A 16,008-nucleotide genomic window follows, 5' to 3' on the forward strand; every position below is an offset into this window, starting at 1 on the left:
ACGTCTGAATCATAAATCGACCATCACGCAGGATATTTTTTAATCCAGTCTATTTCTAATTTGAATTTAAATGATCACTTTGTCAATCTGTGATAGCATTTACAATGAAATTTAAATCGTGAAGAGTTTTAACGATGGAGACAATTTTAAATTTTCTGCTGATTATATTTCTGACATTTTGAGATACATTTTTTCCATTTTTAAATCAACAGCAAAAATTTTAATATGATTGAAGATTCTTCCACGAATTACATTTGAAATAAAGTAATTATCGAATTCATGATTAATTGCTCCACTAAGAATAAACAAGTGGAAGTGGGAAGACGAAAATGAAGTAAAATAAAATGAAAACAAGAAATATCATTCTATTGATAATAATAATAATTCTAACCAATGAAATAATTATATATTATTAATGATTGTTCCATGTAATCTATTTTTAAAAACAGATTGAATGAATACAATAAAATAAAATCAATGAATACATACTATTAGTTGGATAATGAGCAATTACTTGATTGTTTTGTCCTCAGGGGGTCATCTTACCCGAGGACTCAATAAAAGCGTTTAGATCTTTTTCTTATTTCAATATTTTTGAACAATTACAGTTCAAATTGCATATATATTTCGCATTATGAAAATGAGCCCATGTGAATTAGTTTCAGATGCTGTGGTAGCTTAGAACTATTAACAATACACTTCAGATTTTTATGGAACATTTGAGAAGCAACTCGTTAATGATAACAAGAGAGTTTTTGTCGAGTCTAATTAGAAATTTTCGAGCATGATATGGTGGAGAAAATTTTTGGTTCATAAGTTTTTGAAATATACTTTGTCTGGAATCACCGTACAGCGGGGGAATTTATATCTTCTATCTATCTAACAGTGTATCTCCTCCCCAGGCTCTTCAACAACCTCAGAATCCCCCCAGAAGCTGTTGACACCACTTCAAACCCCGGTATCATCAGTGGCTCCATCGCCCCGGGTAAATGGCACCACCGATTACTCACCATCTCCAAAGCCCCCCACAATTGACCCCAAAAAAGACCTCGATGACGACATAATAATAACCGTTGAAAAGACTAACGACACTGTGAGCAGTATAAAGCTAGACAATAGAACTAGTGGTAGTTTAAAAGATAACGATTACGATTCCACCAATATCGAGCCTAGTGATACCTATAATAACGTTTCTAGCCCCGACAAGAGGAGCTTCGATCATATTCTCGATGACAAGTCATCTGAGAATGATATCGACAAGAAAGACATTGATTTGCGATTAGTTACGAGTAGCAATAGCAGTAGTTTAGCTGATAGTTGTTTCAAGAGTGATTCCTCCACGAATATCGAGGCTAACGACGACGTGGAGCCCCTGAGTCTGGTCCTAGACGACCCCACAACATCTGGGGATCATCAAGACCAGCCTGACTACCAGGGGAATCCCAGACCTCCAGACCTCGAGGACGACTTCTACGACTACGACAAATTCAACAATTCCCTGGAGTGTGATTACGACTCGAATAATTGTTTAAAAAACCCTGCAGACTCCCCCCAGGACGATGATCAGCATCTGCAGGATCACAGGACCCAGAAAAGAATTCCCGAACCCTCAGAGGACATCTTTGGAGACATAACTTCGGAATTCTCGACCTACCTCATCAATTCTCATGGGAATAACGAGTTTGTCCATCATTTCACGATATCTGAGGCTGATGGGGATCATGAGAGGGTCCTGGAGGCACCTGTCCATCATCCTGATGACAAATCAAACGATAAATTTGCTCAATTTGATGTTGAGTTTTGTGGGAGTGAGAGAGTCGAGATTGTTAAGAGTGTAAATAATAATTTGAGCGTTCAGGGGGAATTTCAAGATGATTTTTGTGATCATAGGGGCGGGGAGGAGGGGAGGGGGGCTGGGGGAGAGACAGTTGTTGAGGGGGAGGAGATTAGCACGAAAAAATTGGATTTGTTGGGGGGATTGGAAACTTTGGAGACATCATCGGGGGCTGGAGACGATTTAGAAAGCTTTTCGAGATTCAGGGAGGGGGAGAGTACCTGCGCGAGGATAGGGGAGGGGGAGGGAGGAGTTTCTGGGACTCTGGGGAGAGAGGGGAAGAGTGGGGGCGATGGAGATGAGTTTTCAGAGTGGGAGTTCCAGGGGGACGACAACTTCGGGGACTTTGCTGATTTCTCCAGTGAATCTGTGGCTCAAGGACAGAGTGATTGGGGGAAGGATGCGCAGGGAACTGGACTGGTGGCCGGTGATGATGGGGGGGATGGTGATGATGAGTTTGGGGACTTTGGATCCTGCCCGGCTCCTGTAGAGGAGAATCACGTTAGTTTTGATTTGAGAGAGTCTATCTGTCGGATAGATAATAAGAATGTGAGTGTAGTTTTTTTTTAAGGAATTAAGACCTGGATGGACTAGCTTGGAGACGTTATCTCGATTGTTTTTCCGTGTGAATAATCTAAAATATAGCGGAGTTTCTATTGATTGAATTTTACATCACGCAGGAGTCCCTAAAAATTATTATTGTACAATATAAAACAGAAAAAGACTGAACATTTTTAAAGGGCGGTTTTAATGAAGATTAGGGAATCAGTTCGATAGAGAGGAAATTGTAAACGGATAATTTACCATGGCAACTAACGATTTTACAGGCATTGGCTACTGTGACAAATGACAACTCAACAGCCGTTAGATACAGGAAATTATTAATTTGCAATTTCAAAATCCCTCTTTGAAAATGTTGAGTTTCTTTCGAAGTTTTCTGATTGTTCAATCATAATATTTGGAGACTCCAGGGCCATGTAAAACTGATTGGCAGTTGAAGAACATTTCAGATTATCAAAGTAAAAAAAACAACCAAGATCACGTTCAGAAGATAAGACGCGAACGTTATCTCAATTGTTTTTCCATCTTCATAATCTAAAATATATCATAATTTCCATTGAATCTAACATCACGTCCCTAAAATTATGATTATATAATTTAAAAAAGTAGAAGAAAACCGAACATTCTCAAAGAATGTTTTTAATAAGATTAGGAAATAAATTCGATAGAGAGGAAATTGTATATAGATAATTTATTATGGCAACTAACGAATTATTAATTTGCATTTTCTTCCCCATTAGGTTTCCAATTGGGTTCCCAATATTATTCAAAAACGCCATTTAAAAATGTTCAGTTCCTTTTAAAGTTTTTTGATTGTTCCATCATAATTTTTAAAGGCTCCAGGGCTATGTAAAACTGATTGGCAATTAGAAAACATTCCAGATTATCAAAATAAAGAAGAAACACCCAAGATCACATTCAAAACACGCGGGCCTTAAATTAGTTAGCTACAAGTAGATGATTTTTTTCTGCAAATTAGAAGAGAAGCTTCAGCTGGAACAAGCTTTTTCAATTAATGTAACTGCATTCTAATTGAAATTATTTTTGGAATTATGATTATCAGTAGAAGCTGTAGATCTTCGTAATTAAAAATCGAACAGCCTTTGGATTCAACATTTCAGGATTTTGAAAATTAATCTGCCATTTTTTATTGTTTTGGTGTATCTCTAGGTTGCTAATAAAATTGAGGACATAATTCTGAATATGTTTCCAACGGTTCCCGAGCCCCGTCCCGTGGATGTGGCGACCTTGATAGCAGGAGAGGACGTCATTTGGAGTTCCCTGAAGAATATCGAGGAGACGAATGCCTTGAGCTACCAGTGGAGCAACAGTGCCAGTAATAATGCACTTCTGGGGGCTCTGGGGATCGACTCGAGGAATATTGTGAGTATTCCACACGTAGAATTTATTCTATTCAGTCTAGAGATCGTCAAAAAGACGATCAGTGGGAGAGTGAGGGAAATTGTTCGATTATTTTACATTTTTCTACAGCTATTCGGGCCTAGATGGAATCCAAACATTCCGAGATTCGCAGCGAACCTGGGGTATGCTCCCTTGGAGCCCATGAAAGCATCAAGCGCTGAGGGACATCCGTCAATAACGTCATCCTCCAGTAAATCCCAAAACTCAACAAATTTGGAGGTGAATAATTTTGATATAGTATTTTATATAATAAATCGTATCTGTGGGGAAATGAGGTGTAAAGAAAAATCCTCAGGATTTTTTTTCCAGGACATGAATTCTCTGCAAAAACATTTTCTCAAGTTTTTTCTATAAAACCATTAGTTTTAGTGATATTTGGAAAACACTCTGTGATAAAAAAAAAAAATCTATAATTTATGAACGAAATATTTTGCAATTATCTATAAAGAATACGTTTAGAAAAAAAGCTAAAACTATTTTTGTAAAGAATTTCTTAAATATCATCATCTGAATATCTCCATGATTAAGAGATTTAGAGAGACATGTCAAAAGACTTTTGCCTTCGAATGCAAACTTTGTATTTGTCCGTCTTTTTAGAGTAGAATTCAATTTATTTGAATTACAACAACGGATTTTCGTAAATTTTAAATCTAATGAAATTGAATTGAAGTTACACAAAAATTGAAGATCTATTTATTTTGGAGATATTTTCAAAGTACTCTGTTCAATAAAAATTTATATACGAAATATGTTGCAATTATCTAAACCCAATTTTTTTTGTGGAACATTTAATTTCCTACGAAAAAGTTCTGACATTTGTCTTAAACCCATTCATTCCAGAGATCTTTCCAAAACAGGATAACTCAAAAATTATAAAATGCTTTTTGGAGATTCCTCATTCCTTCCAAATGTGTCGGATAACTAATAACAATTAATAATCATTAACTGTTAATTCAGGAAGTACCAGCTGCTCAATTCGACTGGAACAGCTCAGGTCTCGTGAACCCCCTAGACGCAAGTGAGTACCCCAAATGCTACCATCAATCTCAAATGAAAAACCAGTCACTGAGAACAATATCTAATAAGATATTTTCTGTTATTGATTTATCACTTTTCTCCTCCCTGCTTATCCTCGGCTTAATTTTTCCATTATTATCGTTTCACCTGTATATAAACCCGGCGATAATGATTATTATCAAGGTGGTGGGCTGTCAGCACTTCTGCCACTAGATTTATTGTATCCATTTGATCCTTTACTCACCACTCCCCATTGTTCCGGGCACTCCGAGTCCTATCACCATCACGCTGCTTGTACCAGGAGCTCGATATATTACTGTAAGTGGTTAACAGCTAATTAACAAATACCCTAGGACCTCTGACAAGGTTTGGGGGTAATTATTACGATCATTCTGCATTGAAGTGGTGAAAATAAATGAGTTCAGGGCCGTTTGTATTATCTTTCGACGGTGATTTTAATTGTTTTTTTTTTATTTTGACTAGGAAAGCGCATAATTGGCTAGTGATTATTGCATATTATTTTGGATCATTATGTATTCGTTTATTCACTAAAAAGGAGTTAATGTCCGCTTTTATTATGTTCAGATTTGAGAAGAATTTTGAGAACTGATCTTTAAAAATTTTTACGATGAAAAAGTCACGTTATTTATGAAATTAGGTGCATGTGTTTTTCAAGCCTGAAAATGTAAGCTTTTGCGAAGAACTATCCACCAATTTTCACGATAAAAATCAAATTCCATTTGTTTAATCTATTAAATACGTTATATTGAAAAAAATGCACAGAACTGCGGAATTTTTCAAATAGAATCGGCGCAGGACTAATAATTTTTCGCCGAATCTATTCCAATCGTTTCCATTCATTTCCAAATCCTTCCACTTTCTCAGTCATTAACGGTCATAACAGCAATTTTAATTAGAATTGAAAAAGGAAAGAATCGAGAGAAAAAACAATTCTTCCACTTTTTTCCAACGTTTCGAGTGTCCTTTATACGGGCGTTCATTTATTCTATTTATCAACCCATTAGTTATTTACAAATTGTGACAAAAATATATTAAACCAAAGAAATCTGAAAATTAAAAAAAACAACAGTAAACAGACACGTGTCGGAGCCCTTCATAACTGTCACAAGTTACAAAGATACAAAGACCCTCGAAACGTGGGCAAATAGTGGAAGAATTATTTTTTCTCTCGATTCTTTCCATTTTCAATTCTAATTAAAATTGCTGTTAGGACAGTTAATGGCTGAGGAAGTGGGAGTTTTTTGATAATAAATTTTCAGTAAAAGTTTGATAGAAATTCATAAGAATCTCCTAGTAAATTCCCTACATTTTTCTAGGAGAGAGTGGGGCAAAATGAAACAGTCGAAAAATGATTGTTTGGCGCAATTCAAGTAAAAAAATTTTTTTTGTTAAATATTTTTTTGTCAACTTTTGTTTATCAATTCTTTTTATTCTTGAGAGTACTAATCTGAATAATAATTTTCCATTCATTGGAATGAAAAATTATTGAGAAGTTTTAACGGGAGAAGATTTTATCAATAGGTTAATTGAAAAAAAAAACGAAACAGCAAAATCCAAAGTCCAGAGGAAGGCCCAGGGGGAGACCCAGAGAGCGGAAAAGGAAAATGTGATGCTGAATTTCAATCGAATGAAAAAATGAAGGTGTAATCGACCTAATCTAATCAATTAAATTATAATCAATTGAATTATAAGACGAACAGAAAATTATTATTCTCAGCAGTACCCCCAATAATAAAAAAAATTATAAAAAAAAATTAACAAAAAAAAATTTTTTTTTGCTTGCATTGCGTCAGTCATTTCTCGAGTGTTTCATTTTGCGCCACACTCTCTTATACAATTTTTTGTGTTTTTATGTGTTACTAAAAACCCATAACTCATTTCTGAAACACTTTAAAAGCAGAAAACCGGGCATCACCCCCAGAAAATTCCCCCGCAAATTCTCCACCTCTAACAATTTTTCTCTTCCCTTAAGATCCTGGGGACTCCCCCATCGACTCTCCCGCAGAGGCTGGACCTCTGAAGCACCCGAGACAACCCCAGACATCCAGAATAATCGAGCCCCTGCCCGGACCCAGTACAATCGACTGGAAGAAGAAGCCCAAGGCGTCAGAACTGAAGGCTGACCCCAGGATCTCCTCTCAGAAGCTCCTGAAACCCCAGCAGAAGCCACTCCCAGTGAATTCCACCCCCAAAGTAGAACCGAACAAATGTGATATCAAGTCTGGAGATCGCAAGGGATCTCTGGTTAAGAGAGATCCAGAGCATACTGTCCTCGACAGATATGGGAGGCAGATGGTTGTGAAGCCAGAGACTGTTCAAGTTCTCAAACAACTGCCCGATCTCTCGTTTCTCAGTGCCAGAACTTTACTCTTCAATCCTGAACAGAAGCAGATTATTCAGGATCTTGGTGCTATGATCAATAGGAAGATGCCTGGCTGAGTAACGTCGGTCTGAATGCGTGTTTGAAGATCGGTTTATGATATTGAAGATTTTCTTTGCGAATTGAAAGACAAAATTTAAGAGGAGACTACTATGAGTTAAGTCGTGGGCTATTGGAGTGAGATTTCTCACGCATTGAAGATCAATTATATATGTTTAAAAACGCATAATTAGCGCAAAACAGTAATTGTTTATTGTTTGTTTACCCCGCAGACGCTTAAAACGTTAAAAACAGTCCAGGGCCTCCAATTTTTGAGCTACAGAGGTTGTTTTTTTTGTTTTGTTTAATATAAAAATTTGCGCCATTCATGTAAGATTGGCAGAAAAATTATCCTTCAAATGTTTAAAATACATTCTCGATTCTTTTAGAAAGATTTTTCGGACTATTTTACATAAATGGTATAATTTTTTATTTGAAAAATTACGAAATTGGCTGTGTAAGAGTGGAATTTTACAAAACTAATTCGTAATTATTACTGCACACATTTTTTTAAAAATTAAAAAAAATTCTCTGTAGCTCAAAAATTTTTAAGCCCTGAACTATTTTCAACATTTTAACTATTCGTTTTTAGACACATATAATTAATCTTCAATGTATGAGAAATGTCATTCCAATAGCCCGCGACTTTTAAAACTCATAGTAGCCTCCCCATAAGAAAAAATTCAGTACTGAAGTGATAGATGATGAGTAGGACCGGAGACTTCATTCAGGAAACGGTCTGGTAATAAAATTGCTAAGCAACCAATGCACAGTTACCTAGCAAATTTTTTTACCAGATTTTTTATTAAATGAAGTCTCCGGCCCTATTGACAAGTTGTCTTGAGGATGAGAGTAAATATTATTTGCTTCCCAATGGAAGCTTTGTAATCATTCAAATTTAAGGTTCCAAATTTTTTTATTAGGGAAACTATAAATGGTCCACCAACTTACTCAGGCGTTAACAGTCATGACAACAATTTTAATTAGAATTGAAAAAGGATAGAATCGAGAGAAAAAAACAATTCGTCAGTGCAGTTCAGTTTCTTCAGTTTTTTGAGGATGAATGGAAACGGTTGGAATAGTTTCGGTGTAAATGTGGTCTAACAAGTTCAAATATGCGCTTTTTAAATAATCTTTGGATTTTTTTTTAAATTTTTGTACCGGAGATCTATCGAATTTCATGATTGTTTTCATGAATATCGACTTTACTAAACTCTATCCATTGATACCAATTCGAATTAAATTCATCATAAAGACCCAAAAAATTTGCTATTTTTATAAAAATTGATTTGTCAATGATCACCCAAAAAATTGTTATCAGAACGGAATGAATCGTGGCTTTAAAAAATGATATCAAAATACTCTTGATTTTATCAGAATATGATGAGGATCGCACCATTTTTTTGCTGAGTTACCGCATATTGCTCATGCGATTTGAAAGAAAAAATTGTTTTTTTTTCGTACGAATCATCAGTAATATGCATTAAATCATGAATCTGATAGTTGAGTATCTGATAGTTGAATAATGATCAAGATTATGTTTTTGATATTCTAAACTTGCATGAATTGGCAGCAGTCTAGAATCTAGACTCTAGATGAAGAATTCACTTGCAAAATTGGGAAGATTTCTGAAAATTTCATCTGTGACCAAATGAATTGTTATTTTCCAAATTACGTTAGTAATTATTACATTTTAGAAACGAATATAAAAAATGGTTGTTAAAAATTCTTTCAGTTACCAAAAAATCACGTCATTTTCAGTTAAAATCCCATTTGTTAATTATCACATTAACTATCTATTTTAGAGAAAAATAAATTGCTTTAGAGATGAATACATGATAATACTTCAGTACTGGATTTTTCTCCATAAGTTTTCTTCGTAAATCTTATTTTTGTCTTTTAATTCCGTCAGAAATTCGAGAATTGAATTGTATCAGTGCATTTTGTGAGAGAGGGTTCAGAGAGAAGAGACAACATCCCAATATCCGTTTCAAACCTGTGTTCAGACCAATCAAATAAAATGATCAAATCTGTGCTGAAGTGATGGTAGTAAATGAGTTCATCAACCACTTTTATACCGATTATTTGAAAAATATATCACGATTATATCGAGAATGTCGAGAGACATTCTCTTATAGGAAATTTAATTTCCTACAAAAAATGTCTGCTGATATTTTTCGATAAACCCAATAGTTTCAGAGATATTCACCAAAATTAGAAATAAGAAAATGTCTGGGCTCATCCACTCCATAAATTCACTACTGAAAGTCTTTCCACGCTCTTCCCAAAGGTTCAAAACCAATTTTTTCATGAATATTCCTCGATGCCCACTGCACATCAAGTATTCGTGTGAGTTTATGCACATCACATTTAATTAACATTCCAATTTCGTTGATTTTTTTATGATTAAGAGCATCGAGAATAAGAGATGAGTGTTATATCAAATTTTCCAATTGTGTGATTCTATCGATATTAGTCAAACAAAAAATCATAAATGTTTTATTGGATTGAAGTGATTGCACTTGTCTCATTATTCAACTTGATCCAATAATACAATCGATTTTTACCCCATTTTTATTGTCAAAATACGTCGTGTCTGCCAGAGGGTTTTTGTAATTATCATTTTCGTAAAATCAATTTTTCTAGTCGACGTGTTTATCATTTTAGTTAATTTATTTCTCTCTCGTTGATTCATTATCTAAGTATAATGTATGATTCACTAATTATTAAGTCAATTAACGAGAAGAAAATTGAGAATGAAAATGATCAAAATCAAAGAGAAATCACTCAGTCGTGATAATTCAGAGGTGAAGTGGTAAATTTTCCTCAGCAAATCCTCAGATCCACTGATCCACTGATTTTCCTCAGTGGTAAATTTGCTGAGGAAAATTTACCACAAAACATTTGACAATTTTTTCTAGAATCATTTATTGATGAGACGGTGGAAAGACCATTATTTAGTACAATCCAAGATTTTTTTTTCGTTTTTAATTGAGGGTCAAATGAGTCATGAAACCCGTAAGATCTATCAACCCCTGGAAATTATAAAATAATTGTAAAATGTCCGGAAACTGAGGCTCAAATGAAAGCTCTGATGTTCGACTACAAAAGTATAGAAGCCTTTCACCGAAGAATAAATAGCCAAAATACTTGGATACGCTTAAGGCAATTGGCCCACAACTCCAAACGTTCTCAAGGATATTCAAGTACTTTGGCTATTTTTTCTCCAGTGGAAATGCTTTTCTACTTTTGTAGTCGGACATCAGAGCTTTCAATTGAGCCCCATTTGGCACAATGTTTCCAGACATTTTATAATGATTTTATTATTTAAACTTTGCAGGTCTGAAGTTGAATCTCGACATTCAACAGTTAGAAAATATTTTACAAATCTGAAAGAAAATTAGAAAGGTTACTTTTGGAAGACGATTAATGAAATAATTAAAAAATTACAATTTGTGAAAAGCACTTTCTATAAATAATTTATAAACAATCAATTTTTGACCATAAAAATAATTTGTTCGGAATCGTAATAAATTTATTCATTTAAAAAAATTTATCAGAAATCTATTTCATGCCTAAAAAAATTAGATTTCCGAAAATTGAAGCAATTTCAATTATTTATTTATAAACAACGCTGAATATCCATGATTTTTTTTTTCAAATCTCTATCACGCAATTTGATTGACAAATTTGATAATTGAAAATGGTTGAGTCTATAGTGTGGTCTGTATCAAACTTTAAAAGATACTTGGATATTCTTAACGGGTGACCGCTGTGAAATTTGAAATTCTCTGAGTATTATAGAGACGATTGTAAAAGTTTATAATATGTGTTGTAGGTGAAGCAAAAGTGGAAAGAAATCGAACTCCGAGATTTTCGGAAGGTTCTAAAGGGTCAAAACGGGTCAAAATGAGTCAAAATCTCCGAAAACGTCCAAGTACCTCAATTTTCGACCGATTGAGCTGAAATTTGGGCGACACATAGTTTAGATATGCTCAAAAAATCCAAAGACGGATTTTAAAAATATTGATTTAATTATGTATTTTTTTTTCTCCTCAGTGGTATGCCCCAATTTATCATAATATGGCCAAAATTCAAGTTCATACTATCTTTAGAGGAGACCGCAGTGAAATTTGCATTTGTAATTCGTTTAGATAGTATGTACTTGGATTTGGTTCATATTATAACAAATTAAGTGATACCACTGAGAAGAAAAAATATAAATACATATAAAAAATCAATATTTTAAAAATCCGTCTTTGGTTTTTTTGTGTATATTTCAACTGTGTGTAACCCAAATATCAGCTCAATCGGTCGAAAATTGAGGCACTAGGACATTTTTGTAAATTTTGACCTGTTTCGATCGTTTTGATCGTCTCTATAATACTCAAGGACTTTCCAATTTCACCACGGTTTCCCCTTAAGGATTGTTTGACCCTCAACACGACCTGACCCTCAACTAAAAACAAAGAAAAGTTTTATGAATTGTGTAAAGATCGTTTTTCGTGGGGTTCCATTTTGCCTCGTCTCCAATAATAATAGTTTTTTGTTTATAAAGGAAAAAAATTCTGAATTCTACCTGGCCCCCCTCTGTTTTACTCTTTTACCCCTGATATTTACCAATAATTTCTCTCAATTAGTTAATTAATAAATTGATTGATCATACTGTTAAAGAGATCTCTGAAGAATAAACGATGTGATTACTAACACATGAAATTCATCACATTTTTTATATGAAAAAAACCTTGAAAATATTTTCTAATGCCCCGACTATTCAATGCTCCGCAGCTGGAATGTATTCATCAAGTAACAAAAAGTATTGAGAGTACTTAATTGTGTGAAAATGAAAAAGTGACTCCTAGCGTTTGTTCATTCATTTTGTAAGTGAATTCACTGCGTAGATTAATTGATAACTGTAATGGGAGAACTTCATTGATGATAATTGTTACGTTAATTATTTATATAAATGAATAATTGTAATATATCTTATGTAATATATTGTGGATATTAAGAACTAATAATACGATTAGGAAAATGTTGAAGAAGTATATTAAATAAAATCCTTTACGTAAAATTGTCTTCTCATTCGTCTTTCTTACAATTTTATTGTTACGATCAATTGATTTTACGTTATAAATCTTCAATTTTTCTTCGTTCTTGCCAGAGGTTGGCACAAATATTATTTTCACCAATATTTGCACCGCAAATACACATTTATTGCTTAGTCAATAAAGAATGAGTATTGAGAAATTCATATTTTTTAAACACCGTATCAATGAGTAATAATTAGCAATAAAAAACTATTATTTATCTCATCAGGAATTACACTTGAATATTTTAAAGTAGTTATTCAATCAATAATCAAATAAAAAATATTTTGTAATACATATTTTAATAAATAAATATTTCTCAATACTCATCTAATCAATAATGAAAAATGAAATATTTTCATTATGCTGTTAATGAGTAATGTTGACAGTCAAAATATCCATAACTGTGACAATGAACAATGACTATCGAAATGTCATTCCCTATGATGATAATCAGAAATAAAAACGTTCTATTACTCAATCAGTCAGTAATTATAGGTACACATTATTGAATACTCATCTAATTAATGATGAAATCGATCTCATTAATTAAATATTTTTAGGGAAGAGCTCAAATAAGATAGCGAGTTAAAATGGATAATAAACAAAAAATTAGCAGTTAGGCAATTAGGTTCGTCATACAGCAATCATTTTTCACTGAAGAAGAGAGTTTATATAGTGCTTCACATCTTCTGACGTTAGGGGAGACTACTATGAGTTTTAAAAGTTGTGGGTCATTGGAATGAAACTTTTCATACATTGAAGATCGATTATATAGATCTGGAAACGAATAATTAGTGCAAAAAAAATTTTTTTTATTGTTTGTCTGCCCGAAAACGCTTAAAATGCCAAAAACAGTCCAGGCCTCCAATTTTTGAGCAACGAATGATTTTTTTCTCAAAATTTTCGGAAAAATATGTGGAATAACAATTACGAGCTATTTTTTTTTAATTCGCTTCTTACATGGTTAAATTTGCTTTTTTTGTATTTTTTTACACAAATAGTGAATTTTTTTATATGAAAAAAAAGAAACCAGCTGTGTAGGAGTCGAATTCCAAAAAACTGGCTCTTAATTGTTGTTCCACACATTTTTCCGAAAATTTTGAAAAAAAAAATCTTTTGTAGCTCAAAAATTGGAGGCCCTGGACAGTTTTTAGCATTTTAAGCGCTTTCGGGCAAACGAACAATGAAAAAAATTTTTTTTGCACCAATTATTCGTTTTCAGATCTATATAATCGATCTTCAACGTATGAAAAGTCTCACTCCAATAACCCACGACTTTTAAAACTCGTAGTAGTCTCCCCTTAAAGGATATTGTTGGATACGGTTTTTGGGAGCAGGTGGGAGGGGGACCAGGATGGATTTTCATGCATTACTATGATAATGAAAAATTAATTTGGTTTCATTATTCACGATGAAAATAATTGGAATTTTTAGTTTTCTCCTTTATGATAATAATCGATAATTTCTTGATTTTGCAAATACCTTTTTTTTATTAAGCACAAAACCTTTAGATTTATACAGTTATAAGAAGAAAAAAATAACAGATATAAATATGCATAAATGCAAACTTGGTATAAATTTTGTGCTGCTGTCTAGAGTTCTTAAACAATTACTATATAAATGTTAATAAAGTTGGTGATTATCTGGATACATTTTGGATCTACTTTAATTTAGATGAAGCTTGATTTGCCCTATACTTAAATTCAAGAAGACGTCTCCGGAGTTGTTCGGAGTGTGGTAAATATTTGTATACCTCGTACAGCATAGTTGCTAGTCCTGAATAATCTTCAATCCTTTTCCAAATATCATTGGCTTCATCTTTTGACGCTGTCAGGAGAGTCCGTAGTATTTCAAAGCTGATTGGGTATTTTTTAACGTTTCTTGCCACTTTTTGTTCAACTCTATCCCAATTGAACTCCTGTGGGTCAATTGCGTTGGCAGTGATTTTAGGGTCTACGTAATCTATGGATGAAGTAGTGAATAGGCGAGGTTTCTCGATTAGTGGATGAGACGAGGTACTTTGTAAACATAGTTGATGTTGTTGAGTATGTGAGGGAGAATAGGGATTTGTCGTTTTTTTGTCTGAGGAAAATTCTGTTGTTTTCTCGGCTTCGGTGGGAAAGATAGGGGAAGAAGGTAGTGAAGGTGAAGGTGATTTCTTCGCGTTGACAATAGGTGAGCAAGAGAATGTGTTCGTTTGAGTGAAAGAATCAGACTTGTGTTGTGGATTAACTGCTTTATTGTCCTCCAGCTGGGTTGATTCACTCGGGCATTTATTCGCTAGGTCTTGCTGACACAATTGGCATGTTGTGGATTCGGCCTTGACGAATATATCGATTTGCTTGCCTTCTACCAACGTCGAAATTCTGGTGGGAAGTCTCTCGACGTCTTCATTGGCAATGGTAGACTGTCTACGTAGGCTTCTAACGTGTTTTAGTTCTGCGTGTTGGAAATTGGCACTTAAAGTCGTGATGGGAGTCAAAATGTCAATGCCACATTTTTTCAATTCGGATTCCAGGAATGTATTTTCAACTTGTGGAAACACATGATGGAATGTGATTCTCTTGTTCCTAGATACGTATGGGCGAATGTGTACAATATGTTGTGATACGGTGATATACTTCGTAGAATCGATCAGTTCATCTACTGTTTCTTTACTGTCGAGGAATATTCGGATGCGATCGTTGGGCAAAATGGAAACGTCGAGAATTTTCGAACCGGGAATTACTTGGAGGAGAGCAACGATGTATTCCTCAAATTCTGCATGCACGGTTTTGTCGAAGATGATGGCTTGTTGGTTAATTAATTTTTTGATCATTGTAGTAACTTTTAAGTAGCTGAGATTGACGTGGGAGTTGGCTTTTGGCGAGATGTCTATGGAACACTTTTTGTATTATTTGTTACACTTTATTATTTATGTCAGTTTGGAGTTTACTTTGCGTTGAAACGATGATTTTCCATGAAAAACACTTTAATTCATCGGGAGCGAACGGGAAACACGTGCGTCCGGCACGGTGGCTCAAGTAGGAATGGGTGATGTTTGTCAATTAATCGAAACATCGATGTTTCTGACCAAGCTAACTAAATTTTTCATTTTTTTGTCGAACAATAATGTTGATTGATTGAGAATAAACAACATAATAATTTGTCCGCAATTAGAAGTGATCATTTTCTACACCATCCCAGTAAACAAAATTGTCCGATGAGTTAAAATTTACCAGCAATTCTTGGATACTATTATCCTCAAAATGGCTGACGGATTGCTGTCAATATGACGACAATTTAATCCCAAATGGAGATGATAACCCAGAAAAGTTATCATCAGGTTATCGGAAATACTTACTGCAAATTAGTAGCAAAAATTGACGGTACATTGTCGAACTTGAATGTGCGCAACTCTTCAGATGAAATTTGCCGTCAATTTATCGACAAAATAAGGGATAATGTTGACGATTTCTATTTCAATATTATCACACCATTCAATGTCAATTAGTTGCATAAAAGTTGACTCTAAATTTCTAATAATATTATCAATTGATTCGACATCAATTTACTGTTAAGTTGTCGGCAGTTAGAGAGTCAATTAGTGGACTAATTAGTATTCTATTCATCCCAAATGAAAGGAAAGATATGGATTCTTC

The 16,008-nt window shown here is 34.1% G+C and overlaps 1 protein-coding gene across 1 annotated transcript in view; it reads left to right on the plus strand.

Annotated features, from left to right (window-relative positions):
- Window positions 1-7,543, plus strand: part of LOC107046436 — a 49,972-nt gene extending 42,429 nt beyond the window's left edge. The window contains exons 3-8 of the mRNA XM_015269047.1: window positions 903-2,383; window positions 3,566-3,778; window positions 3,887-4,036; window positions 4,775-4,835; window positions 5,018-5,152; window positions 6,828-7,543. Of these exons, the coding sequence (XP_015124533.1) occupies window positions 903-2,383; window positions 3,566-3,778; window positions 3,887-4,036; window positions 4,775-4,835; window positions 5,018-5,152; window positions 6,828-7,294 (2,507 nt within the window). The 3' untranslated portion in view covers window positions 7,295-7,543. The remainder of the gene's footprint in view (window positions 1-902; window positions 2,384-3,565; window positions 3,779-3,886; window positions 4,037-4,774; window positions 4,836-5,017; window positions 5,153-6,827) is intronic.
- Window positions 7,544-16,008: the final 8,465 nt, after the last annotated feature.

The sequence above is a fragment of the Diachasma alloeum genome, unplaced genomic scaffold, assembly GCF_001412515.2.
Source record: "Diachasma alloeum isolate Michigan unplaced genomic scaffold, Dall2.0 Dall_scaffold_01374, whole genome shotgun sequence".
Taxonomy (NCBI): Eukaryota; Metazoa; Arthropoda; class Insecta; order Hymenoptera; family Braconidae; genus Diachasma; species Diachasma alloeum.